Source organism: Vidua chalybeata, chromosome 7, assembly GCF_026979565.1.
Source record: "Vidua chalybeata isolate OUT-0048 chromosome 7, bVidCha1 merged haplotype, whole genome shotgun sequence".
In the NCBI taxonomy this organism is placed as follows: domain Eukaryota; kingdom Metazoa; phylum Chordata; class Aves; order Passeriformes; family Viduidae; genus Vidua; species Vidua chalybeata.
In genome coordinates this window covers 34,044,708-34,060,556 of record NC_071536.1, presented here as the reverse complement: position 1 = coordinate 34,060,556, position 15,849 = coordinate 34,044,708, and the positions used below count along the sequence as shown (strand labels likewise).

The window sequence follows — 15,849 nt, the reverse complement described above, 5'->3', positions numbered from 1 at the left end:
TGCTCCACAGAATTAGCATATCAAGAGCCTTCCTCAGAGAATAGCTTTAAGTAGCTCTCCTGATTTTCTGTGAAAAGGGGTTTAAGACTGGTACAAATTCAAGCATTAAAGGAAATAGTAAATATCAGCTCTTCAGAGTTTATTGACAGATGCAGAAGAGGATTTCATCCCAGCCGAGTGCAGGCAGTCAGAGTGAGTTGGTGATAACTGGAGCAGCTTTTTGCTGCCTAATCCTTGGAGAGAGCTGCAGAAGTTATCTGAGGTGAACAATGAACACGGAGCCACCCCACACTTCAGCTCAAGTGCTTTATTTTATGGAAGAGGACAAAAACATGAAAATGATGATACCATCTAACAGGAAGAAAAGCACAGGTTTTGTAGTGTATCCAGTCAGTTTATGGGCAGCCTGCTCCAGCCCCAGAGTTCTGAGAGCTTCACAAGAACCCTTAACCACCCTCGGGATGAGTCCACTCTGTTTCCCAACCCTTGCCCCTGGGCCCAGTGCACCCCTGTGAATGCAAACTGCTTCCAGCCCATTTTCTCTGAACAGCAGGAGTTTATTTAGAGCTACAGCTCTGTCTGGATGAAGTTTATATACTTAGAAGACTCTTTCTGGAATCAGCTGGTTTGGGTTTATAAGTGATCCTACTTTATGTAATACAAGTGGTAGTTTGGTGAATTACTGCACCCACTGGGATGCTCATCTATCAACAAAAATGTTGTGTTTCAGTGGGCAAAAATCTAAACATTTTGTTGTTTTTAATTTCTTTTTACTGTTCTAGTAATATGACATTAGATAATGTATTATTTTTAATGAAGATATTTTAGGCAAAATAAAATATTCCTTTACTTTGTTCCACAGCAATTCCATACCCAAAATATCTGCAAAATAAATAAGATAAAATACTGCTTCATATGTGCTTATAATACAAATTAGATTTATTCTTCCTGTTAAACATTGCAAAGGCATGCATTCCTATTGCATGTGCAACATATTTTCTTCAGTCAAACTCAGCTGTAGGGGCTAAACATCAGTAATCTGCCATTATATGATAAAGGTTTCCAGATCCAAGTTGTTACTTCAGCTTCTTTTTTTTTTTTGTGTTTGTTCATTTGTTGGGTTTGTTTTTTGTTATTAATTCTTTACCTTGAAAACAGAATTTACAAAAGACAGCAGTTCCAATCAAAAGTCATTGATCTGCCATGGTCTGTAGCTGTGCAGAGACTTCCAAACTGTGAAAGGCAATTAGCTTTCAAACCCCAGTTTTTCTAATAAGTTGTAGCACATTATAATTAGCATCAAAGTGGGCTAAAATCACTGCAGAAAACATTAATGTGATTTTCTTCCTGTATTTTCATCCTTATTTTGTATGCAGAATTATTCATCAAAATTAACATAATCCAAATAAGCTATTAGGTAAGAGCTCATTTCCAGTTAGCAATTTTGCTAGACAGTGTGAGAAGATGCTGAAGACCTCACAAATATGATGTAGCTGCAACTTAATGAACACAACTGGAAATTGCACAGCCACAGCATCAGCTAGTGGGTTTTTTCCTCTTTTTTTAAAATCTCTTACACCACATGGCTCCTTGACATTTCTTCTGTTCATCTCCTTCTTCATTTGATCTTTAATATTCCCCCAGCATTACTGGAGCTTTACTTTTCCTGTCTGGTTGAGGAGACAGGGTCAGTATTCCTCAACAACCCCATCCTCATTCTCCAGTTTTTGTAGGATGTCTCATCTGCTTCTAGAACCACCTTTTTTGGGAAACATCTCTCAGTCTGCTTGGCAACTCCCATCTGGGTCTTTCCAGGCTCTCAAAAAAGAGTCTTATCGTAAACTGTGGGTTTGAACAGTAAAAAAAAAAAAAAAAAAAAAAATTGAGAGGCTTTTTTCTGGCCATGGCAGATGCTTTCCTTTTAAAAGAATATTTTGTTCCAGCATTGTAAACCATTCATCCTTGTAGTATCCAAACAGATCTCCAGGTATGAGAAGTTTCTTGAGTCAGGTGCCTGAATATTGCCCAGAACTAAAAGGATTTTGGACTAAAAAGACAATTAGTCTTACCTGGAAATACCTCTTTTTTTGGTATCTGGTCCTTTCTGTGAATGTTGCTTGGATAGTAAAGAAGAAAAAAGTTTGTTGTATGCAAATGCTACACTTAAAAAAATAATTCTGTTATTTGTGGAAGCATATGCCACCACTGTCATCATCTCATACCAAAGAATTATGGTACAATATTTTATTTCACTTTAAAAATAAACTGTGACCCTGTTTTTAAAGAAATACTGTTTTGTAAATGCAGTGATTGATTTTGCTGCTTTACTATTCCTCTAAATAGAAAATCAAGGTTCTACATATCTATAAAGCATACCTTCTATGAACTTTTTGCAGAATTAAAAGTTTATGAGCAACGAACTCTCTAAATTCACCTTTGTGGTCCTATTATTTCACCTAGAGAATGAAATGACCTTTATTTTATGATGAAAATAGTCTAAAAAATTCTTGTGGTATTAGGGAACTCTGGCACTTAAGGAAAATAAGTTATTTTAGGATTTTCTTTCCTGGTTTTCAGTTATGTGTCTTGGTAGTATTTCATTCCTTCATTTTTTAAAGAATATCTGGGTTTTTTTCATAATTTAATTTGATATAGTTATAAGTAAATAGGCAAACAACTGTATGTGTATTTATAGCTTATGCTGGTCTTGAGGTTTTTATGATACACTGCATTCATGTTAGAAAGAGTTGGGTAATCCTCATTTCTGCAGGAATTCCAGTAAACTTTAGAGTTGTTCATATAGTTCTCCTATTTGCAATATGAACTCCTGTCCTTAGGAACATCTTTCAGAGCTAAGCCTTAATCATGATGAAAAAAAAAAAATGATAGCGATCCTGCAGTTGATAAATTTAATGTTATAATCAGTCAAGCATCTTTTATGTGTGAAGATGAATATTCATGAATACAGAGGGAATTTTATGCAGTTTTCTAATGCAGATTTTCTCTACCCTCTCCTCAGGATGGGCTCATGCTGTTTTCACTGAGGGCTTTGGCATGGAACACCATGGAATAAAATAGCTGCATATTCTTAAATCTTCCTTTTCCTTCACTTTCAATTTACAGTCCAAAACACTTATTTCCTTCAGTATCAATAGTTCAAGTAGTGGATGTCAAAGTGACTTTTCCCTAATGTGGGTAGCCTTAAACTTGAGAGAACAGATTTGAAGCATTGACTTGTTCCTCTGCGTGGAATAGAGGATCAGCAGATCCCTCAGAGCTGAACTCCTGCAGGTGCAGTTTAAATCTTTCCAGTGCAGTGTTTCTGAAAAAATGACAGGAATCTGTGGCTGTGCAGCTGCTGTGGAAGGCCATTTCCACAAATCTGACTGCAACATCTGTTCCTTTTAGTGTCCAGAGTTCAAAAGGCCCAGGGGCATTGCTGTGGACTGGGTGGCTGGGAATATTTACTGGACTGATCATTCCCGAATGCATTGGTTCAGCTACTACACGACTCACTGGACCAGCCTCAGGTACTCCATCAATGTGGGACAGCTGAAGGGACCCAACTGCACCAGGCTCCTCACCAGCATTGCAGGAGAGCCATATGCAATTGCTGTAAATCCTAAAAAGGGGTATGTATCCTTCAACACCTCTCTGATTTGGTAATTCAAATAAAATTTCAAGTTGTTTACTTAATTTCTTTCTCAGCTTACCTAAATGTAAACCAAGACCTCCACTCTGCAGGAATGCTGAAAGGCTCTCAACAATTGAGCATCAGTGAAGTGTTTTGAGGCTCTGTGCCAGCATTTAGGTTAATTTTTGTGTTTAACACTTTCAGGATGATGTACTGGACAGTTATTGGGGATCGGTCTCACATAGAGGAATCATCTATGGATGGTACTCTGAGAAGGATACTGGTTCAAAAGAACCTGCAAAGACCTACAGGTAAACACCTTATTTTTCCCAAATATCTGGTACTCACTAAATCAGGAGGATTTCAGTCTCTCAGTTAAAAAAACCAAAACAAAGCAACAACAACCAAAAAAACCTGAAAAAAACACCCAAGGAATGGGCATTTTCTTATATTTACTGACTGGAAATAATTTAGTAACATCCTTCTATGTTTTCTTCCTTTACTACATGGTAGGAAATAGATGTTCATGGAGTTTTTAAAGTTTTTGTCAGATATTTAACACAGGCCCATATAGAGGGAGAAAGAGTTCAAGCCTTTAATATTTCCTCCCAAATGAGACTTTACTAATTTTGTTTACAATGTTTTTAAATTTATTACCACATATGGCTTTCCTATTTCAAATAAGAGGGAGTGAGAATTTGAGCATTTGGGCCTGACTTCATAGGATTCACACAGAAATTACTATCACAGGAGTGTTATATGTATAAAACAAATAGAAGTACTTCTTTTATCTCTGATACCATGAAAGATACTTTGAGAATACTAGTTATGTATTAATTTGTATTTAAATCTTCTCATTAAAATGCAAAGAATAAATTAAATCTGGAGAGTGGGGACTGCTTCTAAAGCATTCCCCTTACAGGTCCCATGGATCACACAGAACTGACACATGGTGATTGCCTTTTGCCAGAAATTATTCTCTTTAGCCATATCCCTGAATACCAGTGTTTCTTTACAAGAGTTTTTGGGGTTTTTTTGGTTTTTTTTTAATGGAGTTTTAAATGTAAATATATTTCACTGGTCTGTGAGTCAGAATTTCTCCACTTCCTCTCATCTATCTGTAGCTGATTAATTTATGACCTTGAGAGGAGTGTTTTCACTGTTATGTATAATTTCTTTTGATGCATTTTTTTCTGACTTACCTACTTACATAAATAGGAAGAAAAAATACCTTTTCCCATTCTTATTAAAGATGCACTGCAACTTCAAAAGCTCAGAATTAAATTATTTTATGGTTTCAATATTTTCTTCAGGCTGAAGTTTTTAACATGACCTAAAATGGCATATTAACCATTTAATCTTCCTCTATGAAGCATGGACTACTTGATTTAACAATTTATAATGTCATTGATCTTTTATTCTCTTTTGTTTTCTTTTCATATACAGATAAATATATATATATAGCTATATATCTGCCAATATTGCTGTTTAAGTTTTGCAGAAGTAATGTAGTTAAAATAATCTGATTTTTAATTCTGCAAGACTGCATGGGAAGTATTGGTGATAAAAATGAGAACAGAATTAAATATGTATGGAAGCAGGGTGCAAAGACTCCATGAATTCTGAATACCTTGTTTTTAACATGGGATCACACTGGTGCAATTGGCATATTAGATTTTGGTTGGGAGAACAGGTTAGAGGATTTGAGTCTATATTTAATTCCCACCTGGTATTTCTATCCCTGAGAAGAATGGGCTAGAAAAGGTGCTGACCTTGGCCAGAGTAAGGTAAAGAAAGTAAAAAACCATGGTTGCCCCAAGGGGAAGGTTTAAGTGAGAGATGTAATATTTTATTTGCTTTGTTTTCCAGTCAAATCTTTTCATTGCTGCAATATTTTGTATACATAAGAATATGAATGACATAAACATGTAGAATTATAGACAAATATTAATTTTTTTCAGGTTTTATGTTCCTATTTGAACTTTATCTCCTTTGTAGGTCTCGTAGTTGATCAGTTCAGCCAGCGCTTGTTCTGGGCTGATTTTGAGTTGTCTGTTATTGGCAGTGTTCTGTTTGATGGGTCCGACTCAGTTGTGTCTGTGAGCACAAAACAAGGTATGGAGAGCCTTGGTATAACATGATTCCTATTTTATTTTATTTTATTTGACTGAAGTTTCACTATTCAGAGGAACTATGTAAGCAAAAAGCAGTGCTTATTGAGTAATATTTTGTGCTTTTGTTAGACAATGCTTCAAACCTTATCTAAGCAAGTGTTTTAGATAAGATAAAGAAAATTTCAGCTTTAAGATAATCTAATAAAACTACCTTAGGGGAACAAAGATTCAAAGATCTGTGTGCAGTTCTCCAAGTTTAGGTACTATTGAGTAACATTGTGATTAATATTTAGGCTTGATCTCATTTGGACTTATATTAGAGCTGCCTGCATTGAATTGGAGTTTCAGGGGTTGTAGAACAGTTGATCTGAATCAGTTCTGGGAGAATAATGGGCTTGGCTTTCAGGTCAGGGACTAATCACAGAATTCTGCTAGCAGAATGTGAATGAAGAAAGTTCCTTTTGATAAAAAAGGAGATTCTGGTGAAGCAAACTGTTTTCAATTGCACAATGGCTTTTTAACAATTTGTTAAGTAAGAAATTTATGAAATTTGAGTAGAAAATAAAAGGGACACATTAAAAAAAAGATTTGAAAGCAGCCTTTTTGAGAGGATTGCTTAGTGGGCAGCTAGTTCTGGAGAATTGTCAGGCTGTTGTTATACCTGGTGCTCCTGAGTGTTTTAACCCAGAATTCCCCAGGATATTCTGGAATATACTAGGAGGAATCTCCCATAATCCTAATTGGGCAGGACAAGTTTGAAATACTTTTATTTTGGTTTAAAAGCATTTTATTCCACAATTTGTATCAATATCCATGAATATAATCATCTGAAGAGAGATCACTTTGAGGGTAGGGGTCTGACCACAACCTCCTCTTACCAAAGGAAAATTGGGGGAGTTTAGAAATTGCTTTGCAATGAGACTAAAACCTTCAACCCATTGAATTAAATAAACCTTAAGGTATTAATAAGAATTCATACATATTTTTTTGAAAATTAAATACTGAGTACCAAACACTGAGAGCATGAAAGAACAATAGGAAGAAATAAAGGCTGATTGATGAAATTAAGTAAATACAATGGAAATAAAACAGGAAATCCAACTGATGGCCTAATAGGCCCACAGAGCTCTTAAAAAGTGAGGAGTTGGTAGAGTTAACAATTTCTTTTGCATTAATTTACTAAAATTATGAATTAAACCAAGTGTAGGAGAAAACCTAGCATTTCAAATATGTTAGGAAGGAGCTGAAGAAATGTTTTGTCAGAATAATTTCTTTGATGTGAAGCAAAATGACCTCTTTCTTCTTTGTCACATACATCTAGTTAAAGTGTTGTACTTCAGGTACAGCAAGTAGAACAAGTCTGTTCTAATTAGTGAGCTGTTACTATGGAGTTCCTTTATTTTTTTTCAATGATCAGCCAGTTTCTGAGGCTCAATTTTGTGGAAAACTGATAAAAATCTTGACATTTAAGTTGCCTGCAAAATGGGAAGAGTTCCTTTGAGGAAGATTGCTTTTTTAAAGGTAATTTTTGTGAGGACCAAACAAGCTGTCTGAAAGATAATGTCCTTAGGTGTTAATCACAGTAATGAACTGACGTTTTTATTTTAAATAGTTGTTTATTTGAATATGAATATATATTTGTATTCGCTATCCATTTTTACTCAAGGTTTACTGCATCCACATAGAATTGACATTTTTGAGGATTACATATATGGAGCAGGCCCTAAAAATGGTGCATTTAGAGTGCACAAATTTGGCAAGAGCCTTGTGGAATATCTCAGTGTGGATGTTGATAAAGCAAAAAGTGCCTTGATTTTTCACCGCTACAAACAAACGGACTGTGAGTAAGCATAATTACTTTAAATTTATCACCTCAGGGGGGAAAAAAAGTAACCAAGTTGTGTAAACATAAACCAGAGCCTGATTGTACACACTGAAAATAGATTTAGTCATATTTCTTTATATCATTTTGATGCGTTTGCACCCATTTGAAAGGATGCTGGACAAATTTGTACAGAAATGCCCTTGGTACCTGCACAGTAACTGAGATATAAAAAAATTAGAGGAGAGATGAATAACAATCCCTCTATCCAGAAGCAGGTGAAATTTCTTACTCCATGTTACCAATACATTTCTTGGTAATGGAATTAATTCTGTCCTTCTGTGGGTCTTGCATTGCTTTTTGGGGGAGTGGGTTCACAGACTTGAGGCTGTTGATGTCCTGGGAAGTGGAAGTGTATCAGAATTTTTGTATCTGATTATTTATCTTTTCTTAGCTTTAGAACATACCTCTGAATTTATTAAATAATTTTAAAAATCAATATTTCTAATATGTTGTCTTTTTAAACAGTGCCTAACCCCTGCTTGGACCTGACGTGTGAATTCATTTGTTTACTCAACCCTTCTGGTGCAACATGTGCTTGTCCAGAAGGAAAGGCGTTGATGAATGGAACATGCATTGATCAGAGCCTCCTAGGTAGGTACTGAACACTGCAGGAAAACCAGAAAATAAACAGCTGGTCAGTTTTGGTCATTGCAAAAAGCCAGGCTGGCTGTGAGTGCAGAGTTTTGTGATGTTGTTCAATACACACATTAATTAGCTGAAACTGAAAGGTGGAGAAACAAAACCCCTGATTCAAAAAAATATCTCCCCTGCTAATATTCATCAAAATGAAAAATGAGCTTTCAGCTTAAGTGATATAAGATGATACTTAAAAGTGAGTGGGTATAAATACTGGCCAAGAGAAGTTTGAAAAGCACTGAGGTGTTTTGGATCCCAAATTAAATGTGAGTCATTCAGGAGAAAAAAAAACACTGCAGCAATGGTGAAAAGGCAGCAAGAGCAACATAGCAAATAATAATGACTTTGAAGTAACAGTCAAAGAAAGAAAAAAACCCTGCAGCATTTTTATCTAAAGTTATATATTCTGGGAACCTCTGTAATGACTAATACTGAGACACTGGAAACCAGAATTCATGAGAAAAGAGCCTTTAAGTTCTTGCTGTGTTTTAGGAATGGGGAGGGAATCTTTTCCATAGAAGATTATTAAGCACTTTAAAATGTCTTTAATTTAGTCCAAACCTAGCTTGGTCACACTACTTGAATGATTTCTTAGCCAGCTTGAATTTGTAAATGTTCCAGAAATCACAGAATAGCATTTCTTGTGTGTATTATGTGTATTAGGATGTTTTTCTGAAGTTTAATTCCAGGCTCAGAAGTGCAAGTGATGGATATTTTGGTGAGATCCTCTGTGCTTAAAGTGCTCAATTTAGCCATTAAATTAATTTACCTGAAATGTCATAATTCTCTGAAGAAAATCTCATTGATCTATACTGCCTAGGCTTTAAATATTGAATTAACAAGACTGTGTTTTAGAGGTTCATGATGTGGTATGAATAAAACTGTCCAACTCTGGACACAAATCAGTCTAAACACCCTCCCTGCCCAAGGGTCAGCTCTTTGTCCATCTCAAGTGGACACGTGTCAAGAATTTCTGCTGTTACAGCACTGCCAAAAATTATTTCAAATTACTTATAGTTACTTCTTAGGTGCTGAAGAATGGACAAATAAAATAAATTTGTTTTCACTGCTGACTTGTACCAGTTTGAACTCATAATTTCAGTAATGCTCCATTTTCACTTGTGGGCAAAGGATTATGCTGTGGTAATGTTTTCAGGAATGTGTGTTTTTATTAAAGAGAGAACTGAAGAGGTTTTTAAATGACTTGTTATAAATTTTTATGGGTAGACAGAAAATGCCTAGAGAAGCATTTTTAATATATTGATAATTTTCAGTACCTTCCCATGGCTGCAATATCTGTTATGACTTTTTAAAGGGCTGCTGAATAAGTGTTTCCTTAGTTTTTTGTTTACAATTATGTTTAAAGTAATGCCTAATGTAGGCTTTTTCTTACTTTTTTTCATCTATTTTATTTTTGTAATAGTAGACATCAAGTTTTGTAATATCACAGATTACAAATTATGAATTGACACTTCTGTATTACAGCATACTCTATTTTTCTGCACTATTTTGATTTTTTTTTTAAGTGGAAGTGGATGTCAAATGTTTGTCTCTTGCTGAAACTCCACTTCATCTTCCAAGGACCAGCAGAGATTTCTGAAAATATCAGTGTTGACCCCAAGATCAGCATGTTGAACTGATACAGATGTATAATTAACTGCTGACTGACAGTCACTTGCCATTCTTAGGTCACCAATAGCCTGCAAACCAACGAAAAATCAATTTATAAATCAGGTTCTTTTCCTTTAGGAGGTTATAAAATATGGAATAAAAACTAGGAGCTGCAGTTTTCCCTTTCTGATGAAGATCTAGAAAATGTATGTGAATATTCCAGACCCCACACATTCAGCTTGTTTAAAGCTCTTCAGAGCATTTTTGGCACAGTTAAGGACGTCAATAAACCCAAACAGAAAATCCTGCCTCAATTGACTGTGTACTGTTTAAGGGTGACCTGACAATCCAAAGGGAGCTTATACAGACTTTTTTTTTTTTCTGTTATTGTGCAATCAGGTCCTGATTCAAAGTCAGTCAAAATATTCTTGTTGATTTTGGTGGCCTTCTGGTTTTTGAGGTGTTCTGGTTTTATTGTGCTTGCACACAGCTATTTTAGGTCATGTAGGAAGTCTTTTACTCTTAGAAATTACTAGCAATTGTGGATATCAAGAACTTGTAGGGTTGAACTGTACTTTTTGAATAATATATAATTCAGGTTACAATAGAAAATAGTAGGATCTTGACTATTCATAATATTTTAAATGTCTTTGAGTGGTTTTTAAGTCTTTTTAAATGCAGTAAGGAAACTACTGATAGATTTCCATGACTTGGCAGAGCCAAAATGGGACAGCCTTCTCCATTTCAATTCAATGTCTCTTAGTCTGTCTACCATAATGGTTGGTGACTGCAAGGTAATCTCAGTCTTGTTCTGTTCCTTGTGCTACATCCCAAAAACTGGCTCAGATTTTTGTTCTTTAGATTGTTCAGTTTCTTCCTTTTTTTTTTTTTTTTTTAATCAGAAGAAAATTAGCTAAGTCCTAAAATTCTGCATACTGCTACTCCTGGCTTGGTCCATTGTTTTGTTTTTTTTTTTTCTCATCGGCCATACATGAGGAATTTTAAATGTTGAATCCTCAGTGGCTTTCTGTAGGACTGAATCCAGATTGCCTCAGACACCTCAAGCAACTGAGGAGAAACAACTTCTGGGTTTGATTTGGAGTTTTCAAGCTGGAGTCATTGCAACATATGGGTGTGTTGCATCACTGGGAAGGTTTTTTTATAACCAAGTGAGTACAAGTTCCAGTGTTTTTGAGATAAGCTTCCATCTCCACAATGATCCATTTCTCCCTGGATCATTGTGAGTGACTGACAAACCAGAGTTCTTTTGGGGTTTATTTATTGACTGAAACAGGCAGGACTTTTTCAGTTTAGAAAGTACCCTTTAGTTAGAGCAGAGGAAAGAGCAGCGTACCACCTCATTTTCCTAAGAGAGACCCCTGGATTTGCATATATTGGGTTTCTTGTATCTAATTGTCTGTAGCACAATGAAGCTAAAAATGTACCCAGAGGATGAAAACAGAGAGACTTGCACTGGAGGAAGATGTTGAGTCCCACAGCTGAAGGAGCAAGAGTAATAAAAACTTCCAAGAGTTCCCTGTTCTGGAGCCTCACATTCATCACTTTCCTCTTAAGAGGGGAGCATTTCTGTTCTTTTGGTTGAATGGAAAGCCTGAGGAAAAAATTCCAAAGACTCAGAACTGGTGTTGCTTCTGAAGAGAGATGAAACATTTAATTTATCATGTTGCTTCCCTCAGCACGTCTCTGTGGGGACTTGCCCAGTGCATACAGAGATTGCAGGCAGAGGAGGTGCTTTGGCTGGGGTTGGAGAGGTTCATCCCTGTGTGCCTTCTTTTTCAACCCCAAAGTCTGCCTTAGGGAGGAGGAGCTACTGCAGTTTGGTCCATGATATCTTCCTGGGGGTTCTTCTGTTTTCCAAACTTCTTAGATTAAAAAAAAAAAAAAAAAAAAAAAAAAAAAAAAAAACCACCAAAAACCACCAAAAAACAGTGGTTGCAAAGAAATCTGCTCCTGGTTTGAAAAGAAATCTTCTGTTTACAGCATTTCTTCTGTATTTACAAAGGGGTTATTGTTTCCTAGTTCAGAAGAAAATGGGTGCCAGCTAGATTTTCTCACTCTGCATTGTTTTCTTAGCCATTCTTTTCCTTTTAAAATTGTAAAGAAAACAGATGTCTTAAGAGGAAAAAAAAATGTGAAGGAAAAACAAAGAGGAGCATCTGTCTTGCAGCCTTCAGACAAAATTTGGGGAGAACAACTTGTTCTGATACTTTTCGGCATATGGCGAATTGGCAGGTGTAGTACGACGCTCATCTGAAGGAAGATTTATAGAACCTTACCTCAACATTAAAACTCTGCTCTCTGTCTTTATGAGGTGCATTCTGCTCAGTAAAGGATGAGCTACATCTTTGTCCAAGGGAGAGCCAAGAGCAAATAACTTTCTGCCCCATGGGATGAGTATTTCCCACTGTGGGGAAAACTGTTCTTGTCCCAAAGGACATAGGTCCCGAGCCTTGTGCTCTGTAACATCATCTCCCCATTTAACTTGTTTTGTCCAGAAAATGGGGAATACTTCAAAAAGGAGAAAATAGCAAAAAGATGTATTTTTCTCAAGAAAGAATAGGGTTGTTATAGAAATGTCAATAAAAGGTGTGTCTTGTCTAAATAGGGGAGAGGAATGGAATGTCAAAAAAATTGAACAAGTGAAAGAAAAAAATACCAGTAGAGTTCACAAAGCTTTGGTTTGCTGTTTTATCAGTGTTTATTCTTTGTAAGATTTTCCTTTTGCTTCCAGTAAAAGGGAAGAGTCAAAGATGAAGCTGATAAGACAAAGTCTACTAATGTTTCTGTCAGTTTTACTGGGAAGAAAATCATAAGAGAAATGGCAAATCAAAATTCTTTGATTCTGTATTAAACATGTTAAGATTGAAATAGCAAAACAAGGCAGCAGAAGACTAAATATCCAGATTAGGGGAGAATATATAAAATTACGTGATCTGTAATCCTTTCTTTCTTTCATGTTAGAGAGATTCAGTAGCTAGACTAGAGGTAGGATAACAATTGAAATTATATACCTCTGTCATTTCAGAAGTGAAAGGAGCAGCTGAGAGGTCTTTAAGTCTGAGTTTAGTAAGCTCAGAGCAGCATTGAAACTGGAGTTAGAAACTTTTCTGATTTTGTCTTTTTAACAAGTTTGTTCCAAGGGTGGGCACTTGCTAGACCTCTTCCCACTTCTTCTTTCTGAGGTATTTATTCAGTAATTCCAATTAACTGTATTCAACTTTTTCTACTAATTCTTCTGTATTTTTCTCCTGTATTCCTTTTCTTCCTGTCTTCTCCTATGGAACTGTTCTGCTCGTGTCTCCCACACAAAGGCAGGCATGTCATCCCCTTTTGTGCTCAGCTGATGTGAATCCGTGTAATTTGTTTCTTGTATTTACCTCCAGACACCAAAGCAGCAGCATTACACCCCATATATTTTTCAAGTCTAATACACTATTTTAAAACTGCCTTTTCCATTGCATCTTTCAATCTTCTTTCTCAGCTTATTGAAAGTCCAAAATTGCTGTATTAGATTTTTTCTTTTCATATTAGAGTTGTACTGAAAGTCTTGAATTCAAAATGTTTCATAGAGAACAAAATCAGTAATAATTTCCATTTTTCCCCCCAAATTTTATATCTTAATTTTGTGGAATTGCTCAAAAAAAGAAATAGAACATGCTTTTAATGCACTATCAGAAAGGTTCATAAAAATGAGCAGTTGTCTGTACTTCACTGTTATTTATTCTGTTTTTGCCAAGTTCTACTCCATAAACTCATGAGTAATGATAAGTAAAACAGATAAGCTAAGCAAAACAAAAATAGGCCTTCTCTCCAATAAGATATGCTACATTATCCATTCAAACAACTTCTATAATGAGTAACCAAAGAACGGTTCATGGAACATCAAAGGATTTAATGAACCACCCAAATTAATAAAACACTGAAGCATCCTCAAACTCCCAAATACAAAGTAGCTTTCTTACAGCAATTGTATTTATACAGGATGGATACCAAAAAATCAAGTGAAAACAGGATTTCATATTTTTATTGTAAAACTCGGGAAATAATGAGGCGCTGGTCAGTCCATCATGGGAAATTTAGTTGCAGCTTAATTTTAGAAGGTTACAACTATCTGAAAGATGACAGTTTCCAGAAGTTTTGTTTAAATAGGTTTGATCCCAGGTTTTGTGTCTGCACCATCTCAGCACTGGCTGTGAAAGGAGTCTTAGACCCTGCTGAGGAGGGGTGCGCACAGGCAGGAGAGAGAGAGACTTGGCAGCATCAAAGAAAGGGCTCTGCACAAGCACAGTTGTGTTCCTGGGTTTTACAGAGTTCTTTCTGGAGAGAACTGGCCAGGTAGAGAACATCCAACACTGCTAAGCTCTGCACTTGCAACACAATGTGTTTCATTAAACCTCAAAGGAGGTGCTGTGCCTGTGCCGTGCCAGTGTTAGACCTCAACCACAAAGGGATAAATAGGAACTTGGACTCTTTTTCATGAATTGTTTGACTAAAGCAGATGAATTCAGCAACACTCCTGCAGCTGGTGGATGCATTATTGAAAAGTTCTTGTGGCATCTCTTTTGTTTAAAGCCATGTTGGCTAAATTCCTGGATTAGTTAGGAAGCAGTCTGGCTTCACAGAATTGTTTTGCTACGTGACAAATGAAGTCCCGTTGCTGAAAGTATGATTTGGGCTGGAAAGGTGCTTTTCTGCTTCTCTAGGATTACAGTTGTTTGTGTGTTTGAGCATTATATGTGTACTCATCTAGAATTAATTTGCTGTTGTTATCATTGAGTGATTTTGTACCTTGTTCATTGAAATTAATAGAGGTTTACTGTTCACAGTGTTTTGAAGAGAGGCACAACTCTAATTACACAAGAGCTTTACATGAGGATTGAGTCTGGCCTGATCAGAGTTTGTGTCCCCTTATACTGCATCACTAAGAGGGTGGCACTGCCATAAGAAATGTGATTGCAGAGCAGCAGGCAGCTTCCCTTCTCAGGGATTTTACAGTCTGAACAGAAAAAAAATAAATTAGCAGAAAATGTGACTTATGAGAAACAGGTTTGTATGCAAATACCAATTTTGGAAGAGGATTTAAAGGCTAAATAATTTCCTTTTAAATATTTTGGACGGGGCTTAGTTAAGAAGGCTGTTAGTTAGCAGAGAGTGTGGAAGAGAAATCCAAAAAAAGGCTAATTAAAAAGGGCTGAAGTCACAAGAAAATGACTGAGAAGTTTTCCGAGGTCTCCTAGATGAAGCCAGCATTCAATTTCCCAATTCTCAAACTTGGAATTATAATTTCAAACAAGAATTCATACTATCATTACTCACTTAGATCCTAGGGAGGCCAACTTCCCTGTGACATGCAAGAGCTCCCACCAGCTCTACAGCTCCTGGGAGCCTTTCCAGGGTTTATGGTCCCCAGTTGTGGGGATTTTTCTGTCACTGTGCAAACAGCAGGCATAGTTTCTTTCTCCATTGTGAAGAGTGATATTCTGCCCCTCGCTGACAGAGATCCGTGGCTGTGTTTGAGGCAAGGTTCTGTTTTGCCATTTCATGGGGCTGGGGTTGTTGAAGCTGTGTGTGCTCTTGCTGCAGATGACAGCTGTAAATTAACCTGTGAGAACGGAGGGAAGTGCATTATAAATGAGAAGGGGGATGCCCGATGCCACTGCTGGCCAAGCTACTCTGGTGAAAGGTGTGAAACCAATCACTGCTACAACTACTGCCAGAATGGGGGAACCTGTGGGGCCTCTCTCCTTGGTAAGTATTTCTGAACAGTTCTATCTTGCTGTTATACCTGCATTAAATGCTTGAATTTGTTCGTTTAATTTTTTTTCTTTTTCTCTTTATTTGCTTTGTCTGTACTTAAACAATATGCAAAATAATATCAGCATATTACACACACTTATCTGGGAGTTTCAGCACAATTAAACTGTATACCAGAAAAAGGAGAAAGAATA

At 36.4% G+C, this 15,849-nt stretch overlaps 1 protein-coding gene across 1 annotated transcript in view; it reads left to right on the top strand.

The window, feature by feature from the left end:
* Positions 1–15,849, top strand: part of LRP1B (LDL receptor related protein 1B) — a 632,825-nt gene that overhangs the window by 582,519 nt on the left and 34,457 nt on the right. The window contains exons 78-83 of the mRNA XM_053947419.1: positions 3,409–3,632; positions 3,839–3,945; positions 5,633–5,749; positions 7,415–7,588; positions 8,099–8,224; positions 15,485–15,649. Coding sequence (XP_053803394.1) covers positions 3,409–3,632; positions 3,839–3,945; positions 5,633–5,749; positions 7,415–7,588; positions 8,099–8,224; positions 15,485–15,649 — 913 coding nt within the window. The remainder of the gene's footprint in view (positions 1–3,408; positions 3,633–3,838; positions 3,946–5,632; positions 5,750–7,414; positions 7,589–8,098; positions 8,225–15,484; positions 15,650–15,849) is intronic.